The sequence below is a fragment of the Stegodyphus dumicola genome, chromosome 4 (assembly GCF_044657685.1).
Source record: "Stegodyphus dumicola isolate Sdum_Otavi_A_Nest chromosome 4, ASM4465768v1".
NCBI classification, from domain to species: Eukaryota; Metazoa; Arthropoda; class Arachnida; order Araneae; family Eresidae; genus Stegodyphus; species Stegodyphus dumicola.
In genome coordinates this window covers 238,187,214-238,213,455 of record NC_140771.1, presented here as the reverse complement: position 1 = coordinate 238,213,455, position 26,242 = coordinate 238,187,214, and the positions used below count along the sequence as shown (strand labels likewise).

The window sequence follows — 26,242 nt, the reverse complement described above, 5'->3', positions numbered from 1 at the left end:
TTTGCATGCATTCACAGATATTTTCAAACAACTAAATTAGCGAAACAAAAAGTATAATGTTTTCAATTTATTAAATATTTATATTTCACAGAGTTTTCATTTTTCAACATTTAAAAAAAAATAATTGCTACTCTTTTTCTCAGGGGGGATTATTTCTGAGAATTGGCTATATTTCTATTTTTCTTTACTAACAACCTCAATGTTCAGTATCCTCTGCAACACATTTTGATGTAGACAATGACTTCACAGTTTGCCTTTCAAGTATTAGATTACCTGAAGGATGCATATTAACATTGCTTATAGGAAGAGAATGGTTTGATAGAACATAAAGAATTCTGGTAATGTATTCAATACATTATCCATATAAATTTAAGAGTAGGGTCCAGAAAGAGGGTTTATATATATATATTCCCCCTGAGAATAAGTATTTTCAGTATCTAGCCTATCATTGTTCAAGGATATTCTAAATTCTGTCATAGTTTAACCTGTACAGTTAAATTCACTTTCAACAATGGTACATGGAAGCAAGATAAAAGACATCTAATAAATTTTGTCAATACTGGGTATTTCTGTTTTCCATCTTCCTTTTTGCTTTCCCCAAAGTTATCCTCCTCATTTCTGTATAAGACTAATGATTATCTTTGATAGTTTCTGTCTTCTTGATTGAACAAAAATTTTTTTCTGAAATTAAATTTAGCAGTTTACACACTATTTTCATCAATGCAATGAAACTAGTTGTTTTACCATGCAGAATAGTATTCTTGCTGTTATATTTAAAGATGTTAGAGTTCTTTAGGCCAAGGTGTTTTTTATTTATTATTATTTTATTTATTTTATTATTTTCTCATTAGCAATTACAAATATATAAAGGAGGTTATGTTTTTGGTCCAAAAATTCGACATTGACTTTTCAGTGAATAAACACAAATTAGGGGTAACTGCAATTAATTTTGACTATTTTTTAAATGATCTGTGGGTGTGCAGATTTTTTTCAACCACAATAAGTCTTGTATCAAACTTCCAGAACATAATCTAATTTATACATTTAAGCTTTCTGCATTTATATAAAAAACTTTTATATATTTTTTATATAAATGATTTTGGATAAAATTGGACAGTGGGATGTGGTACTTGATTTGAAGCCCACAACAGTTCGAAAATCTCTATTAAAATATATTTCAAAACTTCTTATATTTCGTATTTAAAACTTGTATATGATTGAAAACAACATATTAGGTTGTAACTATGTATAAATAATAAACTGGATGTATATTTTACGTGGAACTCTTAAGAGATTTTCATGAAAAAATATAGAATTCCTGTAATAAGTGTTTGGCAGACAAATTTGTCAAATTGTTTATCTTAATAATTAACTTAATATACATTTCAATTTAACAACGTAATTAACATTTACTGTTAATTACATTAATTATTATATTGATAGTCAGAACATCTTCGTATCAATTAATAACACCTATAGATTTGTCACACATAGGTTCCCTTAGTTTCACCTCTGTTTTTTCCATATGATCAGAATTTCATCGGGAAAATTGTTAATTGTTTCTAGAGGCATATTTATTATACTTCCTCTTTGCCTTAATTGTGCATTTAATGCCTGCAGGAGATTTATGTAAAAAGCAGCCATTCTTTCTTCGAGTGATGACAAAATTTTAACACATAGTGGCAAAATTGGAGATTTCAAATCATTGCTAGTTATATTTTTAGAAATGTTTAGTAGAGGTAATATAATTTAAACATTTCTTCTTGTTACAAATATTGTTACAAAAACATATGAATCATCTCATTTTCTTCTCATGATTTTGTGATTTTTCATTCATATCCTTCTCGTTCTTCATTACTAAATCATTCAGTACAGCTGATCATCTTCCATGACACTGATATGTCTTCAGTAATTTCTCTTTTATCCCATACATGCTTGAGAATCATCTTATCATCTGCTTTTTTCTTTATATTGGTAAACTCTAATTCAGAGTTGCCAACTCTCCCGATTTAGGCGGGAGACTCCCGATTTTCGACCACTCTCCCGCCAACCCGATTTACAATATATTTCTCCCGACATTTTCTTATTCTTAAAATTTCTCACGATTTTTATGCAACTTGGATTAATACTTTGTTATATGAATAAAAAAAAAGTGCTTTTGGACATCTGAAAGCAATTGAATTTTCTCTACATTATATCTAAAACAAAACCTTGCGAATCAGATAGCTTCTGCTTTGTGAGTAAGAGCATTATACGTATCCAGAAACATCGTTCTCCAGTTCTCCAATGGGCTTCGAGCTCCACTGCGTGTCAGCTAGCATATATTAGCCAATGAGGACAAAGCAAGTTGTTATTTGGTCGTTCTTTTAGTTATTTCGTTCATTTTGTCCTGAGTTGTGTGAGTACACGTGCCTTAGGGAAATAGTTTTAGAAATTATTATCTTTTGTTACGTCTGCGAGAAAGGTGAAATACTCGTGTATGTTTCAAAAATCGTACACAGTTGACTTTTCCTTCCTCAAGGAAATGTAATAAATTTGCGATGTGTACCGCCTGTCGTTGCGATTTTTCCGATTTCGTATGTTGGAAGAGCGGATGTTCTCAAACATGTGCGTACACAAAAACACAAGGATAACATGAGTTGTTTTGAAAAAAATGAAAAATTAAATTTTTCTTCGGAAACAAAGGACCAAAAAGTTATTAATGCAGAATGTCTGTTCTCTGCCTTTTTACTGGAGCACAACCTGCCACTGAATGCATCGGATCACACTGCAGCTTTATTTAGAAAATTGTTTCCCGATAGTGAAATCGCTAAGAAATACTCAAGGTGCAAGAATCAAAACAGGTGCAATTGTTAAAGAAATGGGTTTTAAAAAATAAATCTTCAGTTATTGATTGCATTAAAACAGCTCCGGTCTGCCTCTCTAATGATGGAGGCAATAATACCGATTCAAAACTGTATCCAATTATTGTTTCTTTTTTGATCCAGAGTCTTCAGAAATTGAGTGCAGTTTACTTTATGTTCCCACTTTGGAAGAACATTTGACAGGCTTTAATATAGCACAGCTAATTATTAAAACTTTAAAAGAAAACTGCAGGCACTCTGGATAATTGCTTAGCACTTGGTGCCGATAATGCACCAGTATTGGTAGGCTTGGAAGGCTGGTGTTGCAGGCATCTTAAGAAAGGAAAATTCAGATTTTCAGATTATGAGGTGCACCTGTCACCTCTTAAATTTAGCAGCTGAAAAAGGGGCAACTTCTTTACCAATAAATGTGGATGAACACATTGTTGATATTTATTATTATCTTGAAAGGAGTTCTAAAAGGAAGGAAAAATTGAAACAGTTCCAACAGCTGCATAACAGCAGTTTACAATTAGAAAACTTGGATGAAGTTATAAAATCAGCTACGATTGACACCCAGTGGAGTTTAATTGCAAAACTGAAAGGTGCTGATGGAATTTTGAAATATAGTGAACTGTCTAGAATTGTGTTGGCCATCTTGACAGTTCCCTATAGTAATGCAGAGTGTGAGAGGATTCTCAGTGTTGTTGCGAAAACGAGGACTAAATTTAGATCTAATATTAGAGATGGCACATTAGAAAAACTTTTATTAGCGAAAGCAGGCCTACGTGGCAATTGCTGTGAACACAAGGATGAAGTTTCTTTCTTAAAGAAAGCAAAATATGCCGCTGTTTATAACATTTGTACGAAAACTGATTAAAGTGTCTTTTTTTTTTTTTTTTTCCTTAAACGATGCGTGTAATAAAATTTTTTTTATGTGTAAGGTATTTTTGTGTTGCTTGCATTTAAGAATTAGTTACTACTTAAAGTTAATTCATTATTAAAACTTATATTTTTATCATTTAAAAAGTCTTTTTAACATTGTGAAAAATCTCCTGATTTCTTAAAAAAAAATCTCCTGAATTTTGAGTGTCATAGGTTGGCAAGTATGCTAATTTAAAGCAAAAGCTAAAGGTCTCAAAACCACAAAAACGGCCTCCTTTTCTCTTCCAAAAAATCTAATTATTTAATTCCAAAACTCTTATGATGCAACCATACCTCACTTAATTGGTCAATTGCAGTCTGCCACCACGTTTTCTGAGCCAATTATAATCATGTAGGAATTAAAATTTGACACCATGTATATTTTTCTACATCACCTAAAGAGAAGGCAAGTAAGTTTTTTATGCCATCTTGTTTGCCATGGGAGTTTTCCAAGATAATGTCACTCATTGACAAAATGTCTCTCAAGAAAATACTACATTTATTTAACCTTTTGTTTGCATTGTAGTTCAAGGACCATTTAAACAATCAATGGCAGCATCCACCAAGTCAAGGCTTTTTCCACAAAGCTGCCACATCTGTTTACCTTTTACAATGAACCAATTTCCAACAATTCACGTGTAAAAAATCTCTTTTCAAATGCACCTTCAGTCTTTTAAGCGTGCCTCACTTCTCATTAAGAAAAGAGAAAACATACTCTCTGTCTCTGTAACATACACAGAATATGAAAAGGATCCTTTATTCACAATCTAATTTAGTCTTGGCAGTGCTGTATCAACTACTCATACCTCTTAAGTTCTTGACCCTCCTGATAGGAGTTGCAAAACATTTAGAAATAAGCCTGAAGACAGAATTTCGACGTAAGGTTAAGAAGCATGAAAGATCCTCAGATCCATATCTCCACGTATTCTTCAAAATTAGAATGGAACTGGGAAAGTTCATGCCAGTGATAAACATGACCTTTGCCTTATGGCTGCGATAAAATTCATGGACTTGATCTGATGTTACCATCAGATAAATGGATAAGTTGCAACTGTGGGACCAGTGGATGCCGGATCACTGCGCAAGACCTAAACCAGTATTGACATAACCTTTACCTCTTGGGCAGAATAAAATTTGTAGACATGTTGAGACGTTATTGTCAGACAAATTAGGTAAGTCACAACAACAGCAGTAGTGGATGCTGGATCACTGTGTAGAAGGCCTAAGCCAACAACGGGTTCAACCTTTTTCTATTGGTCATTATAACATTCATAGCTTTAACATTACTCTCAGGCAAGTGAAATAAGTCACAACAGTAACAACAATGGTTACTGGATCACTGTGCCCAAGCCATGAGCCAGCCAACAACAGTCGCAAGCTTTGTCTGTTGGCTGTACTAAAATTCGTGAACTTGATTTAATATTACTATCAAATAGGTGAGATAAGTCACAACAACAATTTATCAAATCTGGAAAATATTAGTTTGAAAAAATAAAATCTTCTAGCTACATGTTGATCAAATAACTCCTGATATGGCTGTATGATGTTTCATTTATAAAATAATAGTTTGAAAATAATATATATACATGTAAGATGTAAAGTGCAACAAAAAACTATTAATATGGCAATAGTCCTTTTAATTTTGCTACATCCCCTTCCTGTCTTAAAACTAATAATATATGAATCTGAAGTGCATCATCTAAAAATTAATCTGCATCATGGCTTTGTGTAGGAGTAGCATTGCAGATATTTTTTAATCCAATCAGAGTTCAAACACCCATAATAATGATGTGTGATTGATGGATATGTGACAGTGATCTTGTTTTATATATATAATGTTAGAAATTTTGTATATATGTAAATAATTTTAGTGAAATTATATGTAAAACTGTGCTATCTGTTTTATAATGTAACATGAAATGCCTTGAGAACTGAAGCTGTGCCTTAAAAATAATATTGCACAGGCAGGTCCATTTAACGAGATAGCATCAAGCTGGTAGTGGTTTTGTTGACTAATATTTCTCACCAAATTTGGAGACCAGTAGGAGACTTTTTGGTCTGATCTCTGTGTACCTGTAATTGACCTGATCCCTATTCGTAATTATAACTATATCCGGCTCTATATAACTAATTGTGTATACCTTCCAGCAGTTTCGAGAAATCAGATGAACTGGAAATTTCTCAACAGTCAGGGGATATATATGTAAATAATTGTTATGAAAGTATATGTAAAATTATGCTTTGTTTTAGAATGTAACATGAAATGCCTTGAGAATTGAAACTGTGCCTAAAACCCTTATCACATACAATATTTGTTGCCGGAACAAAAGGTTTGGTGGAACAGTTCTGAGAAACGCTCTTTGGCAAAATAGGGTTACCACCTTCACTTGTAAACAGGCTGAAAGCCAAACAAGAATCACCTATCGCTCAGATTGGCGAAAGTGACATTTCCTTTCAAGTGACGTTTGCTTCTTTGTGTTGTTTTGTATCGCTCACACTCTTTTCGTTTTAAACTTTATTGTTAGTAATGGAAGATAATAGAAATGTGATTGCTATCAAGTTAATCACTTTGATCTCCACTCTGACACTTCAAGTAACAGATAAACACACTTCTGGTTATAGCAATCAATTACATCAGTTATAGCCAAATTCTGTATACACTAAGACTAGTTTAAAAATGTGTGCTGGGTAAGTCTATTTATCAAACATCACTTATGTGTATTTTCTGTTGTCTGCATTTCAATGAAAATTTGATGGCTCACTGGAAGATTTGTGACCTGGTGAAAGCATTTTCTTGACTAACTTTATGGCTCATAATTACTGTTTTGTCCATTCAAACAAAGAAAAAAAAACCTTCTATGACCCAAAAAATCTATATGGCTGATATTTAAATCCTCACAGCCAGCAGATACTATTCAGCAAAATGAAGATCAAATAAAGCATATGAATACATGAGCAATCAACCATGTGCGAGTTGTTTACTGTCCCATAGAACACTCGGTAATATACCTAATACACATTAATTATACCAACTCTAGAAATAGTTGTGCACATCATGAGTTTGTTTTATATGATTACGGCAAAGCCTCAAGGGATATCTGCCTAACAGGAGGGATCCCTTTGTAGAAGATTTTTTTAACTGGCTCGTATACCAGTTACAAATGGGGAAAACCAAGAAAACACCCATGTAGCCAGACCATTCGCGCATTCTAACCTGAGACAGAACTACCAGTGTTCAACGACGCTTCGGCCACTAGTAGGCCCGTGCACTTAAATGGAAAGTACAATTCATTATGTAAACAGATATGAAGGTGATAATCAGTTGTGCACTCTTTTAAGTAATCAAATGGTATTAATGCACGGCTGTTACATTTCTTATTATTTATTAGTCATGTTTATATTACGTAGATCATACATATGATATTACTATGAATTAACCCAATAACAAAATGTGTATACTCTTTAGTACTGAAATGCTCATCAATTATTTTTCAACTGATTATTACATATCCATAGTAATTTGCAAAGAACTGATGACTACAGTTTCTGCCAATTACATGATCGTTATATGAATTAAAAGTAACTTCAAATAAACTTTTTGGCAATGTTCATTTTTGTATTCATACATATATATACACACATCTAATAAGTCATATATTTACATACAGATAGAGAGATGCGATGTTTTAGAAGTTGTTAATATATATTTATTAGCATTAATGTAATGAATAAGATTTATATTAATGAATGTATTTATAAATATTTTTCATCATGAATAATAATAAATTCATAAATTTCCAATGTTTCAATATGTAGCATTTACAATAAAAGTATAGTTTCTAATGTATTTATAATCCAAAAAGTATTTCATTAATAACATGGAAATAATAGACAAATTTAATGAGTATTCTCATTATTACATAAGCTATGTTTTTTTTTTATGCATCTTTTATGCTGTTTAAAATGTGTCACTGATTATGCAATTAACAATTTAAAAGATAAGTAATTAGGAGAAAAGCTGTGCATATACAAACGGATTTTAAAAAATTATTCAACTTAAATTTAAGAAATAAAATTCTATTATATAAGTGATAATACACGATGAGCACAAAGTACGACAAATTTGGCGAACGTTTAGCGATGAACAATTTGTAAACAAATCTGAACTGCAAGAACGTCGTAAAATACTGTGAACTCTGAAATTTTCACGATTATATATTTAATGAATATATAAACATTTTAAAAGATGACTCAAGCAGTTATATTATTACAACAAAACAGCAATAATTAAATCGGCCTCTATTCCCACCGTCCACACTTCACAGCCGTATTGAAAATTGCCCGTGATCCTTCAGAAGCAGAACTTTCGTCTGATTGGTTGAACGTTCGAGGAACACGTTTCCAGCCGGAACATTTTCGGGAAAGTTTTAAAATGTTGCTCGTAGCCGGGACATGTTCCTCCTAGCTAGACGAAACATTTCTCGGAAGCCTCCCGCTTAAAGCAGTCCTACTAGAATCTCGTTTCTTGGAATTGTCCCGGGTAAGCGCGCGCGTCCCTAGAAGTGATAGCCTCTTTAAAAATAATATTGCATGGTCAGATCCATTTCATGAGATTGCGCCAAGCTGGCATTGGTTTTGGCGACTAATTTGGAGACCATTAGGTGACTTTTTAGTCTGATTCCTGTATACCTGTGATTGACCTGATCCCTATTTGTAATTATAACTATATCCGGCTCTATATAATTTTAACTGCATGTATTCCAGCAATTTTGAGAAATTGAATGTACTAGAAATTTCTCAGCAGTCAGTGGAAAACTATATAAGACCACAGAGAGCATCAGTTCTCAGTCTCTAGTTCAGAAAATTCAGAGATCTCCGTGCAAACTTCGCTCATGTATTGCATTGTGTTTAACATTCTTAGCAGTTTGAAGTGGTGATTACCGATTATGCCCTTATACTGAGAAGTTCAAGTATTTTCATAAAAAGTTCCAGAACTATAAAGTGTCTCTTTTGGAAAAATAAATTTTATCAAGCTATCATCGGCTCTGTGTACATTCAGTCTATTGTGAACATACACTCACTTACATATATAAGCAATTTATAAATTCAACTTGCATAACTCCATGGGTGGGGAATTATTGTCTTCAGTATGCTATTAGTTTGATTTCATTTGCATCCCTAAACTTAATTTTGTCTAAAATCTAAAATAATGTATATTTTATAAGTATGTAATGATTAAGAATGAAAGTATAAACTTTTTGTTTTCTTTAAATCTGTAACAGTTAATTTAAAGAATATTTTATTGTATCTAGAAACTGAATTTGAAGGCATGAGAAAAAGTCAGTTGGTGAATTGGTATTTGAAGGAGATAGAGAGTGAAATAGAATCTGAAGCAGATCTTATAAAAAAGAAGCTTCTGGTGGAAAGAGTTGTTGATCGATTAATACATCATGTAAGTATTTTAAGAGAGAATAATTTTTTATGGAGAAAACTCTGAAAATTATTATTTAGTCAAAATGGTTATATTTTTTTAAATATAATATTTGTTATTCAGTAAAAAATAGTAAAGTTCCTGTTTAAAAACATTACCTACATTTTAAAATAATTTAGATGCATATATACTATATATATGTATATATTGGTAGATCCAAAAGTAAAACAAAAATAAGGTGTAGCAAGGTATGGCTTTCTTAAAAACGCCCAGGAAGACGTGGCATTTTTTTAAATAATTATATTATATTGCTAGAATAATTACATTATCACCAATAGGTGATGCTGTAGTAGTCCCAGAGAACTGGAATTTCGGATGGAACTCTGGCAATCACATTCTCAAGAATATCCTTGGAAAATCCAACGGATACAAGAATGGGAAAATCAGCTGATTTCAGATAATGAATTTGCAAATAGACTTTTCAGTTGATGAAAAGCAATGTGGACTGGCTGTTGACCGATAAGGTGCACTTTTTTCTTCAGAGAAGTGTAAATGCACACAATTACAAAATTTAGGCAAGACAGAATCCACATGGGATTGTAGAAACTCCTTTATATCATCCAAAGAAGACAGCTCCTCTGCACTGCTCATTATAAGACCTTTTTTCTTTGAGAAAATCCACAGTGATATATTTCAATCTTTTTATCAATTCATCTATGTCACTAATCGATGAAAAATATAGCTATTCTGGTATAAGTTTTCCTTGCTGGAAAAAATTTTGTTGTCTGTGCGTTTCTGCGAAAATCAAATTGTGCTACTGTTTATACTTTTCGAATTACTGATTTTTATTTTATTTCTGTTACTTGTGGATTATCCATTGCCTTTCATTCGTTTAACTGTGATGAGAAAAATAAACAAGATTTTTATAAAAATTATTAATTATTTCATTTTCTTTTCTAGTTTGTCAGTTATTTGTATTTAATTTGATACTAATTCAATATGTTTGATCAAGAAATTGTTCAGTTTGGTCAAGTTGAATTCCTTGCACCTCATAAAATTAATCTGATGTGGGTGCAAATGTAATGAATAATGAAATATTACCAGAGTGTTATATTATTTTTATTAATAAAGACATTATTATAATAATATGATGGTTATTAAAATGGATTATGGTTGCACAATGAAAATATAATAAAACATAAATAAAGGGTGTTTTCACCTGCTTTGGTGATTATAATCAATATTATAATAATATTTCTAATTATTTAAGTTGATACTTTGTTATGTAAATTTACTCTGTCCATGATGTCAACATGATTGTTTTCCCTAATTATATTAAGGTATATTGTATATACTTACGTATATAAATTTTTCAGGATCAAGTCATAATACCTTTAACAAAATCAAGCTTCACAGCTGAAGAACAAGATGAAAATGATCCAATATTAGTGGTTCATCCAAATTATGGAGCACTTGAAGTTTAAGTCATCTCATTTCATTGCAGATAAAAAAATATAATAAAAATAAGATAAGAAATACTGAGCCTATTAAGACATTAAAAAATTAAATTTTACTTTAAATAGAGTTAAAATTGGACTTCCATTCTCCATCTTTGTTCAAAAGTAAATAAGATAATTGTGTAATGTTTCTTGTACATATGCTTATTTTTGTATTTCTCAAATGATCTTATATAACAAACTTTTTTATTTTAATTCTTATATTAGGTATACATCACACTTTTGTTCTTTCAAATGGTACATTAAATGGACTGTTTGAAATCCATAATTTTGTAATTACAGAAAAGAATAATTTTCTGTAAAATCCATAATTTTGAAAAAAAAAGAAATACACTATGTTGTACTGCGTAAATTGTGTAAGAACCATTATTTTGGATTAGTGCCTTAGATATTTACTTTTGTATTTTATATGTAAATAAAATCATGTTACATTACAGACAAATGATAAATGTGTATTTTTTTAACAATTTTTCATAAACTGAATAAAATTCATACTTAATTTTTATTGTATTAAAGATAATTTTTTTAGAACTTTTTGTTCTCTTTTTCTCTCTCTCTGTGTGTATATATATATATGTAAGGGCAATCCCAAAAATAAGGTCTCCTATTTTGGGGGGGAAATAGTGAAACTTTTAGTATGATTATTGGCAACAGTGCTGTGAGTGGTGTTTCCTACACTCACAGGTAAACATGCATCGGTTGCGGACACTTAACCGACACCAGTTAGCCGACAGGGACACTTAGCTGACACTGACACTTAACCGACAGGACATTTTGCCGACACAGATAATTAGCCATCAGGACATTTAGCTATGGAACACTTAACTGTCAACATATTTAGTCAAAAGGACACTAAGCCAACAGTGACGTTTAGCTGACATAAGGCCAACTTGTACTCAAGGCCTGCCAGTCTAAACAAAATTCCGGTTCCCAGTTTTCAGTGGCTTACTCGAAACTCATCACTAGATGGCGCTCTCATTCTGCTACACTTTTGCTATACATTCTCTATTTGTAGCATGGCTCGTTATTAACTAAAAGTATATTTTATTAAAACATGCTGCTGTAACTAATAGTAACATAGGATGGTAAAATTGTTGTGTGCCATACTGTAAAGTTTTCTTCCTTTTAAAAAAAATTTTATGATTGTATTTCAATAATTATTGGCAACATATAACTTTTGGATGGATAGCATTTCCATCAGTTTCATGGAATACAGATTTAATACAAATACATAATACAAAATTTCTTAAACAAGAGTCATCATCACGTAAAATTTCAAAGCTCTTTTGATATGTTTCTTTCTCTCAGCTTTCGTATATAAACAAGCTTCTTAATATATGTGTGTGTACAAGCTTCATGTCATTTTTTTGTCTTCGTGAAATAAAAATATAATTTTTTTTTATTGTCTCTCAAGACAATCTCTGTTTTCTGCATAAATGCTATTTTAACCTATATATATGAATTTAATGCAATTAAAATTTAAGAATGCATCCACGTATATATTTTATAAGAAATGCTAATTGCGTTAGCATTTTAACGAAATGTATTACTTTTTAGCTCTCGTATTTGTTATCTTTGATCCAGAAACATTTGAATGCTGTCTGTACTAGCTTCAAAATTTTAAAGTGCATATCTCATATTAATTAGTGGGATGTATCAATATGTTGTGCATGAATTTGTGTCTACCTCGTTGAGTGTTTTGTGGTTGCACTTGAAGTAATAGAGATTTATGTCGAATCCATATACATATGTAATTAATGGAGGTAATATGTTTTGTTTTAGGGAATATGGCTTTATTTTTTAAAATATGCTGTCAATGATATTGAAATACTTGGTATTCAACACTATCAGTCTCAAAATTTTGTTTTCCCTCCGTCCCAAACTAGTTGCTACACTTAGGTCGAAAGTTTTGTCCCAAATTAGTTGCTACATTTCAAGTAGGTGAAGTCATAAATAACTTTTGATGTAGTTTAGTAGATCGACATCAGTAAAATTATACAATGTACTACAGGGAATGTAACACTGCGTACTAGGTTTTCATTCGCAGTTTTTTACTTTCCACAAATGTAACACTTATTTTGGGACAATTTTAACGACACAAATTTAAAGGGTTCGCACGCTCTTAAGCCACGCCCCATTTTGTAAGGTCTATACCGCCCACTTTTCAGAAAGATCGTGTTTATGTGATTAAGGCACAGCCTCGAGGGTTGTCTGCCTAAGGTGAGGGAAAAGAATTTCTAAGGCGAACTGGCTTGTATAGACGAGACAGATCATTTAATTTATATTTAATTACCCTGAAGATTTTAAGCGATTACTGATGGACGAGTCCTTACAAAACGGGGCGTGGCTTAATGGTGTGCAAAAGCTGGATTTTTTAAACTAATTTAGTACTGATTTAAGGAGGGAATGCTTTGTAAGTAAAGTTGTTGTTGACTGATAACGTAGCACCCTGAAATTTCTGGAAAATGTGCAAACAAAATCAAAATCTTCATTATCAATAATCAGTACTCAAATGTAGCAACTAATTTAGAACAGAGGGAGCATTGTGATTAATGTCAGTCAGTCATTGCGATTAATGTCATGTGTGTCATTATTATATGCTGTCGATGATATTGAAATACTTGGTATTATTTTGAATATCTGTAGTGTTGCATTTACTCTTCAGATCTCTAAATCTATGTATTAACAAGTTTTAGATCGTCATTTATTAATTTCTTAATTGCATATTTAATAGTGGCTCCAAATTATTTTGTTGCACAGGACAACTGATATTAATACGATGAAAATTTTGTGCTGAAATAGTTTATGTTCTGAAGCTACCTGCTAACTTCGTACTGTATAAATAATTTAAAAGTAAAACATGCACTCTAAATTACCTTAAATTAGAATAGGTAACTCTAATAAGTACAATTAAAAATAGCGTATATCTAGATGCAAGCAGGAATTAAAATCAGAATCAAGAAGCTGACGAAGAAAAGAAAAATGGGATAACTTGAAATTTCATGCTTTCTTTCTAAATAAAAATATTTTTATTAAAAAGAGATGTATAATTTCTGGGTAAAGTGCAGAATCGCCCACTTATTTGTTTGACGCTTTTTACAGGAGTAAAAAGAATTGGATTTTTGTCAATTTTCTTTGACTTTTTAAATGAAAATGGGTCGATGTGTGCATGGATAAAGTCAAGAGAGTGCGCAATGCCATTTTTGTGCAATTCTGGGTTTTTTTTTAAGTGAAAATAGGTCGATGTGTACATGCATACCGAGTATGTGCAATTCTTAAAAACGTGCCAAGCAGTGGGTGATTTCTGCACTTTCCCCGAATTTCTGACTACTACAGATTAATCGTTTTTAAATTTTACATATAACAAGACAATGATTTGTCTCGGGTACCATTCTGCTTATTGTTAACGTCGCAAAGCATAGCGGAATAGTACCGCCATCTTGCGGTCAGTAGAAAATTCACGGAGGCCACCGAAAACACAAAAGAATATTTTCACACTGGCAGGCCTTGAGTATAAGTTGGCCTTGGTTATCCAAATAGAAAATATTATGTACTATGTTTTGAAAGTCATGATGTATAATTTTCAATATATTATGTTATATTAATGTTTTCTTATAAAATATAACTTTTTGCAATATCTGTTAAAAATGTATAAATTTTCTTCTCATTTTTCATTAATTTTATTTATTTTTTTTTTCCTCTTGCATTCCTTCTCTTTCTCGTTTTTGGTTTAGTTTTATGGATAATTTTTGAAGATCATATTAAAATGTAATTAAGTGACCGCCATACTTAGCTTTTCCTTTCGAAATGTAATTTATATTCCCTGACAAGAAATTCCAGCGCTTTTTCAAGTTGGCCAATGTACACCTAACAGCAAGATACATATCAAACAATGCTAATTAATTAATTAATTAGCATTAATAGCACATATGAGATCTTTAAGAATCGAAAAATGAATTTTACTGATACGTGAAAAAAAATGACTTTGTGGTGATATTGAACTTATGGAGTAGTCGAGAAATTTTGTAATTGATAGTTTAAATAATTTTTAGGTACATGTCAGTTAAAAACGTCACTGTCGGCTTGTTGACTAAATGTCTTGACAGTTAAGTGTGCTGTAGCTAAATGTCCTGACAGCTAACTGTGTCGGCCAAATGTCCTGTCGGCTAACTGTCTGTGTTGGTTAAATGTCTTGTCGGCTAAATGTCCTGCCGGCTAATTGTCCGTGTCGGCTAACTGTCCGTGTCGGCTAAATGACCTGTCGGCTAACTGTTCGTGTTGGCTAAATGTCCTGTCGGCTAAGTGTCCGTGTCAGATAAATGTCCTGTCGGCTAACTGGTGTCAGTTAAATGTCATGGACCCAACATGCATGCCCAGCACTGGAATGCTCAATATTGACACTCCCATTGTGTGCTGCCAAGTGCAAAGTTTGCACAGTTATTTTCTTCTTGAACACAAAAGGCATTCATGTGGTTGAAATTCGTCTCCAGTTGATGGAAATGTATGGACAGACATGCATGGATGTCAAAAATACTTGCAAGTAGGGCAGAAAATTTACAGCCGGTCAAATCGAAATTCATGACCAAGAAAGGAGCGGTATAATTATCAATTTCCAATTAGATAGTCACGAAGGTTGAGGAAAACATGTTTAAAGGTCGGGAGGATTGGTCTGGATGCACTCAGTATGGTTATTCCTGAGGTTTCCTGAAGTACCATCCTCAGGATTCTAATGAAAAAGTTGCAGTATTGGAAGGTTTGTGTAAGATGGGCATCACTTACGCTGCCAGAAGACCACAAATGGCAACGAGTTGATTCTTTCCGTGAATTTCGTTGCCGCTATGCAGATGAAAAAGGCAACTCGTTTATCACAGGTGATGAAACCTGACATTCCACTTTACACCTGAAACCAGACAACAATCACATAAGTGACTGCATCTTTTTTCACCCAAGCCACAAAAATTGAGACATAGTCTGCCGGTAATGTCATGACATCTGTGTTTTGGGACCAGAAGGGGGTATTGTTGGCTAACTTTCAGCCTGCTTGGACCACAACAAATGCTGACAGGTACTGTGAAACACTGAAGAAACTCAGAATGGCAATTCAGGACTAGACAAAGGAATTTTGAGCAAGGTCATATGATGCTCCACAACAATGCCTGCCTGCACATCACCCATGAAACAATTTCTTGCAAAACTTTGGTTGGAACGTCATCCACCATATAGTTTAGAATTAGCACCCAGCGACTACCACCTGTTCCCTAGGTTGAAAGACCAATTATTTGGACGGCAGTTCTGCTCTGATGATCAGGTGAAAGATGAAGTTCAATATTTCCTGAAGGGCATGGTTGTGAGCTGGTATGACGTGGAAATTGTAAAACTGCCACAGTATATACAAAAATGTATTGATCTAAATGACAATTATGCAAAGAAAAATAAGAAGTTCTTCAGCTTTTAAATTGATGTAAGTATTCTAGAAAATAAATGGCCTATAAATTGATAAATGGTCTTCATCTTTTAAATTGATGTAAGGATTCTTTTTATAATGAAATCTAATCATGATTAAAAAATTCATAGCAATGTGCAAGCTGAGCATTATCATTATTGCATATGAGTTTCCAGATGCCCATATTCACAGTAGGATTACGTTGTTCAAAATTGGATGGCTCTAGGTACCGTTGTTTTATCATGATGCAACAACACAAACATACATTTATGCAGATTCTTCATTATTTGATTTCTTCAAATACAATACAGGGCGATAATATTTGGTGGCGATAATTTGAAAAGTGAAACTGACATTCCAAGTGATTCGACGCAAAACAAAAACAATAGTCCCTCAGGGACAAAGCCCCTTCGTACTAAAAAATTTTCTTTTAACTAAAAATGCCAAAATAGGAATATTCACATTATACATACAAGGGCAATCTCAAAAATAAGGTGTATAATTTTAGATATACCAACAACTCCAAGGCCCTTCGGTACTGCAGTCAGTGTTACTAACCACTACGCTGCTGCCCAGAGGAGATAGTTGTAGGGTTGTACTTTATCTGTTAGTCCAATTACCATAACAGATGTGAATTATTGCTATGTCTGAAGCAACTACGAAATCGTGAGAAGATTAAAATAACCTATTTATTTAAACAGTTTAGAACACAAAGGCACTACCTTATGCTACAATATCAGCCACAGCTCGTGGTGATACAATTAAATGAAACAGTCAAATAAAGTGAAACGGGGCAGTTTTACCGTAAACATAAATCTGTTATGCTTACGGTAAAATTTCTAAAACTTTTGATTCATGCAATAAAAACTGTAAAGAATTGACATAATGACGTATCATCTTCTAGGTCTTATATATTCTTGATTTTATTGAAATATTCTGATTTTGTGATTGCGTTATATTAAATTGCAAAATATTTTCATATACGTTGCCATTAAGTAGCTGATCAATACAATCGAAATCGATAGATCTCATTGCAGCAATTGAGTTATGTCATGCTATTTTAAACGAACTACAGGTATTGTATGACAGTGCAGAAAAATAATTCAGGGCACTTTATATTCAGAGTAGGCGGAGGTTCTGAAGCAAATAAATGAAGAAGAATTTCAAATTTCTCTTCCGCGATTTGCAGTAGCAAACGTTTTAGTATTGTAAACGAATAAATCGAATATTATTTTCGAATGACAAATTTTAATAATTTCTTCGATGGTGTGATCTTGCACCTACAAAGACTTTTAATTAAACATAAAGAAATATTAAATTAGTTTAATATTTTAATTTCCTTAGAGAATAGTTCTCTGTCCTGTCTGGATATGAATGGAAACTTGAAATACTCTTAAATATGCAGGATGATTCAAAACTAGAGTAAAAAACTTCTAGGAAGGGTTAGGTACACATTGACAATCCAAATACCATAGCAAGGCAGAGTCGGAAATGCAATCCCTAGCGAGATAGAGTGGTTTTTAGGGGCTGTCACAGCAAAATCGTCGGCAGCAACCCGCAGAGCTAATAGGAGCAAAAATATGAATATATCGCGATCGCAAATTGACATTTAAAGATCATAAGCTTAAAATAGATCGTGGCGTCCCTGATAATAAGTTTGCCGACGTTTCGTAGAGTAGGCATCGCACAAAATATCGGACGTTTCGAAATACGCTGGGGATCCATCGGACATTCACCACGAAGATGCGACATTCCAAAACCTCCAGTGCATTTCAAAACGTCCGAGATTCCATGCCTTACGTCGCGTTTCGAAACGTCGGGGACCTGTTTATCAGGCATATCAAACCTTATGGTTTTTAGATGTCAGTTTGCAATCACGATGAATTCCAACACATTTTTATCCCTGCTGTCTCTTATCATCTGGAAGATAAACAAAGATGCAGGAAATGGAAGCCAATAATATGTGTACACTATCAGTTTCATAAAAGTGCTCAAAGTTCCAACCATTAACCGGTATGTAGGTTTCACACCGCCGACGCATGGACTGTCGAAATCCTTTCAAAAATACTCAGCATGTCGCGGACGTTTCAAGCTCTCACGAAGATTCTTGTGGCAGTGTTATATTCAACTGGCCATGGCTTTCAGGATCCCCCATAAAGAATCTACGTAAGATAAATCGTGTGATTGTGTTGCCCATGGGACGGTTCTTCATGCTCAATCCACTGCTATACAGATATGTTGTTCAATAAAACCTGTACGACAAGGGGAAAATAAACTGGAACCCCCATTGTGCTGGTATCCTTCTCTGCACCGAACAGACATAGGAACATTGTCGAGTAATTGAGGTAGTACCTTCTCCGGAAAAATGCGATATTTTCGATCATCCAATAGGGATGATAAGAGATATGGCCCGATTAGGCAATCACCAATAAATAATACCCGTCCTGGAAAATTCATGGAAAATTAGGTAGTACGTTGAGTGCATACTTCGTGAATTGTCGTGGCTCCACATATGAACTTTCTGTTGATTGATGATCCGTTTAGGACAGAAAATGTCTTCATCCTCAAAAAGAATGCAAGATGGAAATGCTGAGTTCTTGGCGCATTTGCCCACATACCAGCGAGCGAATTTCACGTTTTGCGTATAAATAGGAGCTGTTGCAAGTGATATGGATGTAAACGCTCCGTGTGTAATGTGAGATATACACTGGACTGAAATGCTGCAATATCACTGGCAATGCTTGGTGTGCTTGTACCAGGAGCTTCTTTTACTCGAGGCAATATCTCGTCTTCCAAGGCAGGTGTACATGTCATTAGTGGCCGCCCTGTATGATGATTGGCCTTGCAGAATGTCCTGTATTAACACAGGTTATAGTAAAAATTCGCAAACATTCGGTAGTTCGGATACAGTTCGGCATATAACTGTGCCGCTGCCCTTCCGTTGCAGTGAATTTCATCATACACAATGTAAATGTCCGTCGTTTCCATTTTCGTAAATTATTCCATTCTCTCCGCCCGCAGTCGGAAGTTAAAAATGACTAACTGTGCGGCCTACAGGCGTGGCTAACAGCGCTCTGAAGCAGATAGCCAGCGCCTTCTAACGTGCAAAACTGTAGATCAGTGGTCCGCAACCTTTTCTCACCTGCGACGCACAAAAAAATCTTTCTGGAATTTCGTGGCACACCAAAGAGTTCCGAGTTATCAAGGAAGTGCCGAAAAAATTCAAATGCTGACACACTTACAATCACACACACAACCACACAACAGTGAAATATATAAAAACATTTAAAATAGACATTATTAAGGAAAAAAATTGTCATTGTGTATTAAATACATGATAAAAAATTGCAAAATGTTAAATACATGTATTTGATTGCGGCACACCTACATCCTACTCATGGCACACCAGTGTGCCGCGGCACACCGGTTGCGAAGCACTGCTGTAGATGGTAAGAATCAGGCACATAACCAGAAACCTTCGGGCATCTTCGCTGTCGGGAAGGGCATGACTTATTTTAAGCTTATGGTCTTTAAACGTCCATTTGATATCACGATATTTTCATATTTTTCAACCTAACACCTCTGCGGGTTGCTGTCAAGAGTCTTCCTGGAACAGCCTATAATACCCCCTATCTCATTAGGATTGTTTTTCAGACCCTGCATTGCTGTGGGCTGAATCACTTTTGTGTACCCTAACCCCTCCAAGAACTTTATTCCTCAAGTTTTGAATCACTAGAGAAACAAAATCCTGATTTGTGGGATTGTAATACTGGTATTTCAAATGCTGATTATTTTTGCAAAGAAAATTTTATCGAGAACAACATAATTTATCTGTAATAGAGGCTTTTGTAGCTTAAAATAAGGAGAATTTTTCTGATGCATTCTGTTGCAAAAAACACTGAGCCACAACTACAAAACGAGGTATGCAAATGTGGTTTGGCGAATTGTGTAAGTGATTAGACTTGCAGCACCAATCAGCATTGAAAAGCGATACAACGCGCGTCTTAAATATGCAGCTGGTAGAATGTAAAAGGGCAGGTGCAGCAAGTGATGAGCATATATAACTGAGCTGACAGGCGCGAGATGATTGCGCAGTTAGAAGAGCTGCCACGGCCCCACCGACAGTTACCCTGTCAGCGAATCATAGTCATTTGTTCACTCGAAGGGATCCCAGGATATCCATGGATATGATTCGCAGAAGACTGACGCTTGCCTCAGATCTCGACGTCCATTTAGACGCTTGCCATTGCAAGACGACACATAAGCAGTGTCGTCTTGCATGGTGCTGCTCACGCTCAAGCTGGACAGTGTCTGATTGGAGAAATGTGATATTCAGCCACGAATCACGCTGTCCTTTCAATGTTATGACCGCCGCATACGTGTCTGGAGACAAAGAGGTGAATGGTTCATTTTACCATTTGTTACCAAGCGGCAGAAAGCAAGAACAGAAGGTATGGCAGTCTGGGGAGCGATCATCTGGGACAGCCGTTTCAGATAGTCGTGCTGCGAGGTACTCTGACTGCTCGCAGGTACGTTGATGACATTTTGCAGCCGATCATTCTACTTATGCTAGTAGGTCGTCCAAGTTCTGTTTTGCAGGACAATGCTGGGTTACATACAGCACGACTTTCTCTACAACGTCTTCGACTTGTTAATGTCCCTGACTGGTCTGCCAGGTCTCCAGACCTGCCGTCTGTCGAACATGTTTAGGACATGTTGGGTAGGCAAAATCAACAGTCTATAAGTACGCCCCAAATTGCTAACCAGCTGCTCCACTTGTGACATAATCTACCTCAGAGGGACCTTGGCAGTTTAGTAGACTCCAACCGAGTCTCGGTTTTGCCAAGGGTGGCTTTTCCACCAACTGATTTTCACATTCTTTACACTACTTCTCGTAAACAAAAGGCTTTTTTCGTCCCAGTTTTGGATAGTTTATCTACTCGAACACTCTACTACTGCCGACTTTCGTGGTTGTGGCCCATTTCTTTTTGGGCGCATATGTATTTTTAAAACAGAGTGTATTTACAAATTTTTGAGAATCATTAACAGTTAGCACATGTACTGCGGAAATATCGCTTTCTACTCTGAAATATCTAGAACATTGTTTACGAAATAGAACATGTGAAGCACATTTAAATGGATTATATTCGTTGTTAAGAAAAGAAAGTTTTAAATATTCTTAAACAATAAAATAATAATAAAGAGCAGAATAAACATTGATATATGATTTGGCATAAATAAAAAAACTGCTTTGTGGATATGTTTGGCACTATAATTTTTTTAAATATTTTCCTATTGTTGACTAATATTTCTTTATTCTTTCATCATTAATAGCAGAATAAAACAAATGCAATTGAACGTTTCTCACTTGCCAGCCTATCCCCTTGGACACATATCTGAACATTCGTCTACTTGAAGCGCCCAAAAGCGCGTACTTCCTTAGGAAGCCGGGACACAGCTTACAAGTTTGCAATCTAATCGGGGCCTATCAGCGGAACTAGAAACCAATTGAATGAATACCATTTTTATACTTAGATATAGTTGCAGATGTAGGATTTTTAGATTAAAATCAATAAATGGTATTACTAAGGGTATGATGTATGATTTTTAGATTAAATTCAAATGGCAAAATGATAAAGGAGAAAAATTGCAAACGATAGTTTTGACATTATGATAGCGACCCAAAATCAAATATTGTCAGTGTGTCGAGCCTTTTCATTTACGGCTCCGGCGTGCTCCTGTTAGAATCACGATTTATCTGGAAAATCGATAAGCAAGCAATTCGTGCTCCGGCACAATTTAAGCTTTGGTTTCGCATTTGGTGCTTTTACAGATAAGGTGAATACTACATAACACTCTTTGCTGAAACAACTCGCAAACGCTTCGTCGAAAACAGAACTCAAAAGTTGCTTAACAATCTCTCCAGCAAAAACGAGAATTCTTTCTTAACAGTCGTTCTCGACATCTAATTACAAAACACCTCTGGAGGTCACGAAAGAACACTTTGGTCCCGCCCAATATCTTAAATATCTTATACAGAACGCTGTAGAGACATTAGGATATTTTAAGCAGGAGACATGAAAAATGAGCAATGCCCTCTCTGGCATTCGAACCTGGACCTCTCGAATACGCGCCGAGTGTGCTACCATTATACCACAAAGGCATGCTGGGAGAAAATGCCTTATAGTATACTCCCCTTCTAAAGGACGACTGGTGATTAAGGGATCCAATCGCCAAATCCCGGTGGTGACGAATTATTTTATGCAGGAGATTTGAAAAAGTGTGCGATGCCCTCGCCAGGCCTTGAACCTGGACCTCTCGAATACGCGCCGAGTAACACCACGAAGGCATGCGGAAAGGTGGGATAAAATATCTTAAGGAAGTTCGCATTTTATGGAAACGATTTTCTATTTAAATTTCACATTAGCATTTTGAGATAAAGATTTGGTATTATTAATCGTTAAATGGCCTGTTTTTTTTTTTTTTTTTCGGGGGGGGGGATTGTTATGCAGAATACGAGGTTTAATACGAGGAAATGGATCCTAAAATTGATAGATGGCTCGAAGTTTACGTAAATGCACTTTCCGAGGAAAAATATTCGTATTAGCAAAAATTTTAAGTGATGTAAAAATCTAGGTTATTGCATTTCAGAGAAATGTATTTTTACTTCCGTGTACGAAGTAAAAAGGAAGTATTGTGTAATCGCGAAAAGTTTCAGGCAGCATATTTCAACGAAAATATCCATTTTGACCGCTTTCGAATGCAATTTAACCATGCTTTTGCGTGATATATGTACGTAATGACAGAATAAAAGACTCTTTTCCTCCAAAAAAATTATAAAACTGCTTTAAAATGAATTCTGAAGAGAATTTTTCGTAGTATCTGTACGAACGTATGTACGTACGTACGCATAACTCAAAAACGAGTAGCCTCAGAACGTTGAAATTTTATATATAGGACTGCTATAACATGTAGATGTGCACCTCGTATTTTGGTTGCAATCGGCCGCAGCAAATGTATATAAATATATTTATATATATATCCCCTCTGTTACCCGGCTCAGTGATCTCAGTTTCTTTACTCTTATACGTTTGTAAATTGTACATTTTTTGCTTTAAAAATGATTGAATTGTGTTGTTCTGATCTTCCGGTTAAGGTTTTTATGCCTTTAGTAAATCTGTATGCAATATTTTTAGAATTATCAACAATTTTAAAGTTGTTTAAGTGCCGCTAAGCCTAATAATTTTTTTGATGGCGGCCATTGCTTGTTTACATTTGAAACAGCAGAATAGTGGATTTGTTGCCAATCTAGAGAAACTTAGCTTCGCAACAACAAAGATAACGCCTTCATTTATTATTTAAATCATGCTTAATCTTTTCTGGAATTTTTTCGAGGAAATAAGTGTTTAAGATTTACTTCGTAATTTTTAATTCAGATATTTTGAGTTTTTATGTATTTTTGCTTTGTCGCGATGTGAGAACTGAATTAATTGAATGAGAAATACTCAATCGTCTGTGAAAAACTGTTTCTTTTTTGTTTTGTTTGCTTAATTTCTTTTATGCATCGTTCTAGCTTTATTATAGTATTTGAATATAACATGTGGCAACGATTAGATAATTCTTTAAATGATATAAATTTTGTGCATTCTGAGTTATAATATGAGGCAGTATCTATGACCTCATAGGGAGAAATTCTAAACTTAGTCTCGCTACAAAAAGAGTTGTTGATCTACAAGCTATCCGCCCGATTTTACTGTATGCTTCCCCAGCGTGGGCTGCAACTGCAAGAACTCATCGCGAAAAAATACAAAGAATTCAAAACAAGGCCATTCGAATAATTGCAAATGTGCCTTGTTTCGTACAAAACAGCACTCTTCACAATGACTTCAAAATTAAACCCACGGATTCTGAAATTTTAAAAGCTTCTCATAACTTTTTTACGAAATGTGACAGTTATTCTAAGAATATCATTAAAAAACTAGGAAATTATGATTTCACAATTGAACGACGCCACAAGAGGCCCCGCGCTATTCATCATAATAGTCGGTGGTAATGCATATAGTTTCGTTTTCTTATTTAGCCAAGATTTTACTTCCTTTTCTTTGCTTATAGATTTACTTATCAAATTACAATGCGCTATGGATTTTGTTCCTGCCAAAGCAGGTAGACATTGTATGTAAATAGTTTTTACGCTTGTGAAACGGTTCAATGTACAGCAAATTGTGTTTTTCATAATTTCACTTTCCAATTATTGCTTATCAGAAGAATAATTTTTATGAAATTTTAAAAATGCCTTCAATACATCCTGCAAAAGATGGCGCAACTAGAGCTCCAGTCAACTAAAATGCTTTCCATCCCTACTAATAGATGGCGCCACACGACGACTCATTTGTTCAAAGTTTACTTATTCTAAGGACGGCGGCACAGGAGCCTCCGTCGCAAGTAATCTCTGAGTTCTAGCACAACATGTGCACAAGTACTTCCATATTATTGGATACAACTTACTCGATTCCTCAAGCATTTAAAAGTCAAGTATAATATATTGGTAAAGGCCGTTAATGGTCGATTGCCTCTTACTAAGTGATAAGACATAGACATAGTTATATGAACGAAATATAATACTGTTAAGTGAACCTAGCGCCAGAGTGTCGCTATGGTAAACAAATAGAGTGAATTTTAAAGAATGCATTTATTCTATTGTGGTTTATGCGCTGTCGGCGAAGTAGATTTAATTGAATCCAATAAGTTTAAACTAAATGCAAGAAAAATTGCGTATAATTTAATATTCCGTGCAAGGAAGTCGTGGTGTACACATCACATTTTTATATTGTAAATCTCAAAAAAAAAAAAAAAAAAAAAAAAAAAAAAAATCTAACTGAAAGTAAAAATGTCGCGAAACTATATCTGAAGACTGTTCGAAAGCGGATAAATAACATGAAAATAAGTGTCTGATCCTGAAAAAGAAAATCCACAGACTCAAAGACCCATTGCATCGGAACTGGGAATATACTGTAAGTAAAATCATTCATATAGATCTGAAATTTAAAAAAGGTGTTTAACCCGTTCACCGTTTGCCCCGAGAGAAATACGTTCACAGAAAAGGCATCGTCATCCGTTAGCGTCGGCAGACTCTCGTCGGGGTGAAATTTGGTCTGAACCGTAACCCCCGAGACAGCGACGTTTTCCAACCCCCACAGAATGAGTCGAAAATCAAAAGGGGTGATTGATGGGTTACTTATCTTCTCAGCGGTGTTGCATTAGGATCACAGCGGGGCTGTTTCAGGAAAGTAAAGGATGGGGACACTTTCTTCGACTAGCTACCCCCTCAACATATCTTATGGGATCCACAACAGCTTTCTCCTTTTCTATTAACGGACAAAGGGATTTGAATGCTATCCTTTCAATTCTTAACGATTCAATTCTTCTCTTTTGTTACAGGCCATCAAGAAAATAATAAAACAAAATTCAAGGATATTTCAAATACTAGCTAATGCCCTTATTTTTACGTTATATAAAGCTTTTTCTTGACAATTAAAAATTACATTTACATTGCAATAGATTTGGGGTTAGGTGCAGGAAATGGAAGTGGGGTGGGTGCAAAGGGAAAAATATCTGCTCTAAGGATTACACCAGTCTTTGTGTTTTATGTTGCTCCTTAGGGGGTCGTTATTCACCATCCTTCAGTGTGACAGGTACGCTGTTCAATCTGATTTGAACAGAACTTCTAAATAGGCTTTCACAGGTGGTGAAAGGGGGAAAGAAATATTCTGAACCCAGTTTTAGACACAAGAAGTTTAACTTTGGATGCGAAAAATGGCACGAAATGTTTACGATTTTCCTAACGGCGAACTGGTTAAATCTAAAGTTTATCTATTTTGCCAAAGGATATTGGGAAAAGAAAAACGAATTGTAGAAAATTATACGAAAAACACATAGCTACTGATAAATGAAAATGCGTGACAACACTTGAATGAGACATGTACGTATTTAAGTGACTGTAATAAAAAATATTCGATTTTATACTGCTCAACTGACAAAAATGACAACATGAAACGGCTTCGTTCAATGTACAGAAAGATTCTCA

At 34.4% G+C, this 26,242-nt stretch overlaps 1 protein-coding gene across 1 annotated transcript in view; it reads left to right on the top strand.

Moving 5' to 3' along the window:
- Nucleotides 1-11,164, top strand: part of Mcm6 (minichromosome maintenance 6) — a 68,840-nt gene extending 57,676 nt beyond the window's left edge. Inside the window, exons 17-18 of the mRNA XM_035368913.2 lie at nucleotides 9,080-9,219; nucleotides 10,575-11,164. Of these exons, the coding sequence (XP_035224804.1) occupies nucleotides 9,080-9,219; nucleotides 10,575-10,682 (248 nt within the window). The 3' untranslated portion in view covers nucleotides 10,683-11,164. The remainder of the gene's footprint in view (nucleotides 1-9,079; nucleotides 9,220-10,574) is intronic.
- Nucleotides 11,165-26,242: the final 15,078 nt, after the last annotated feature.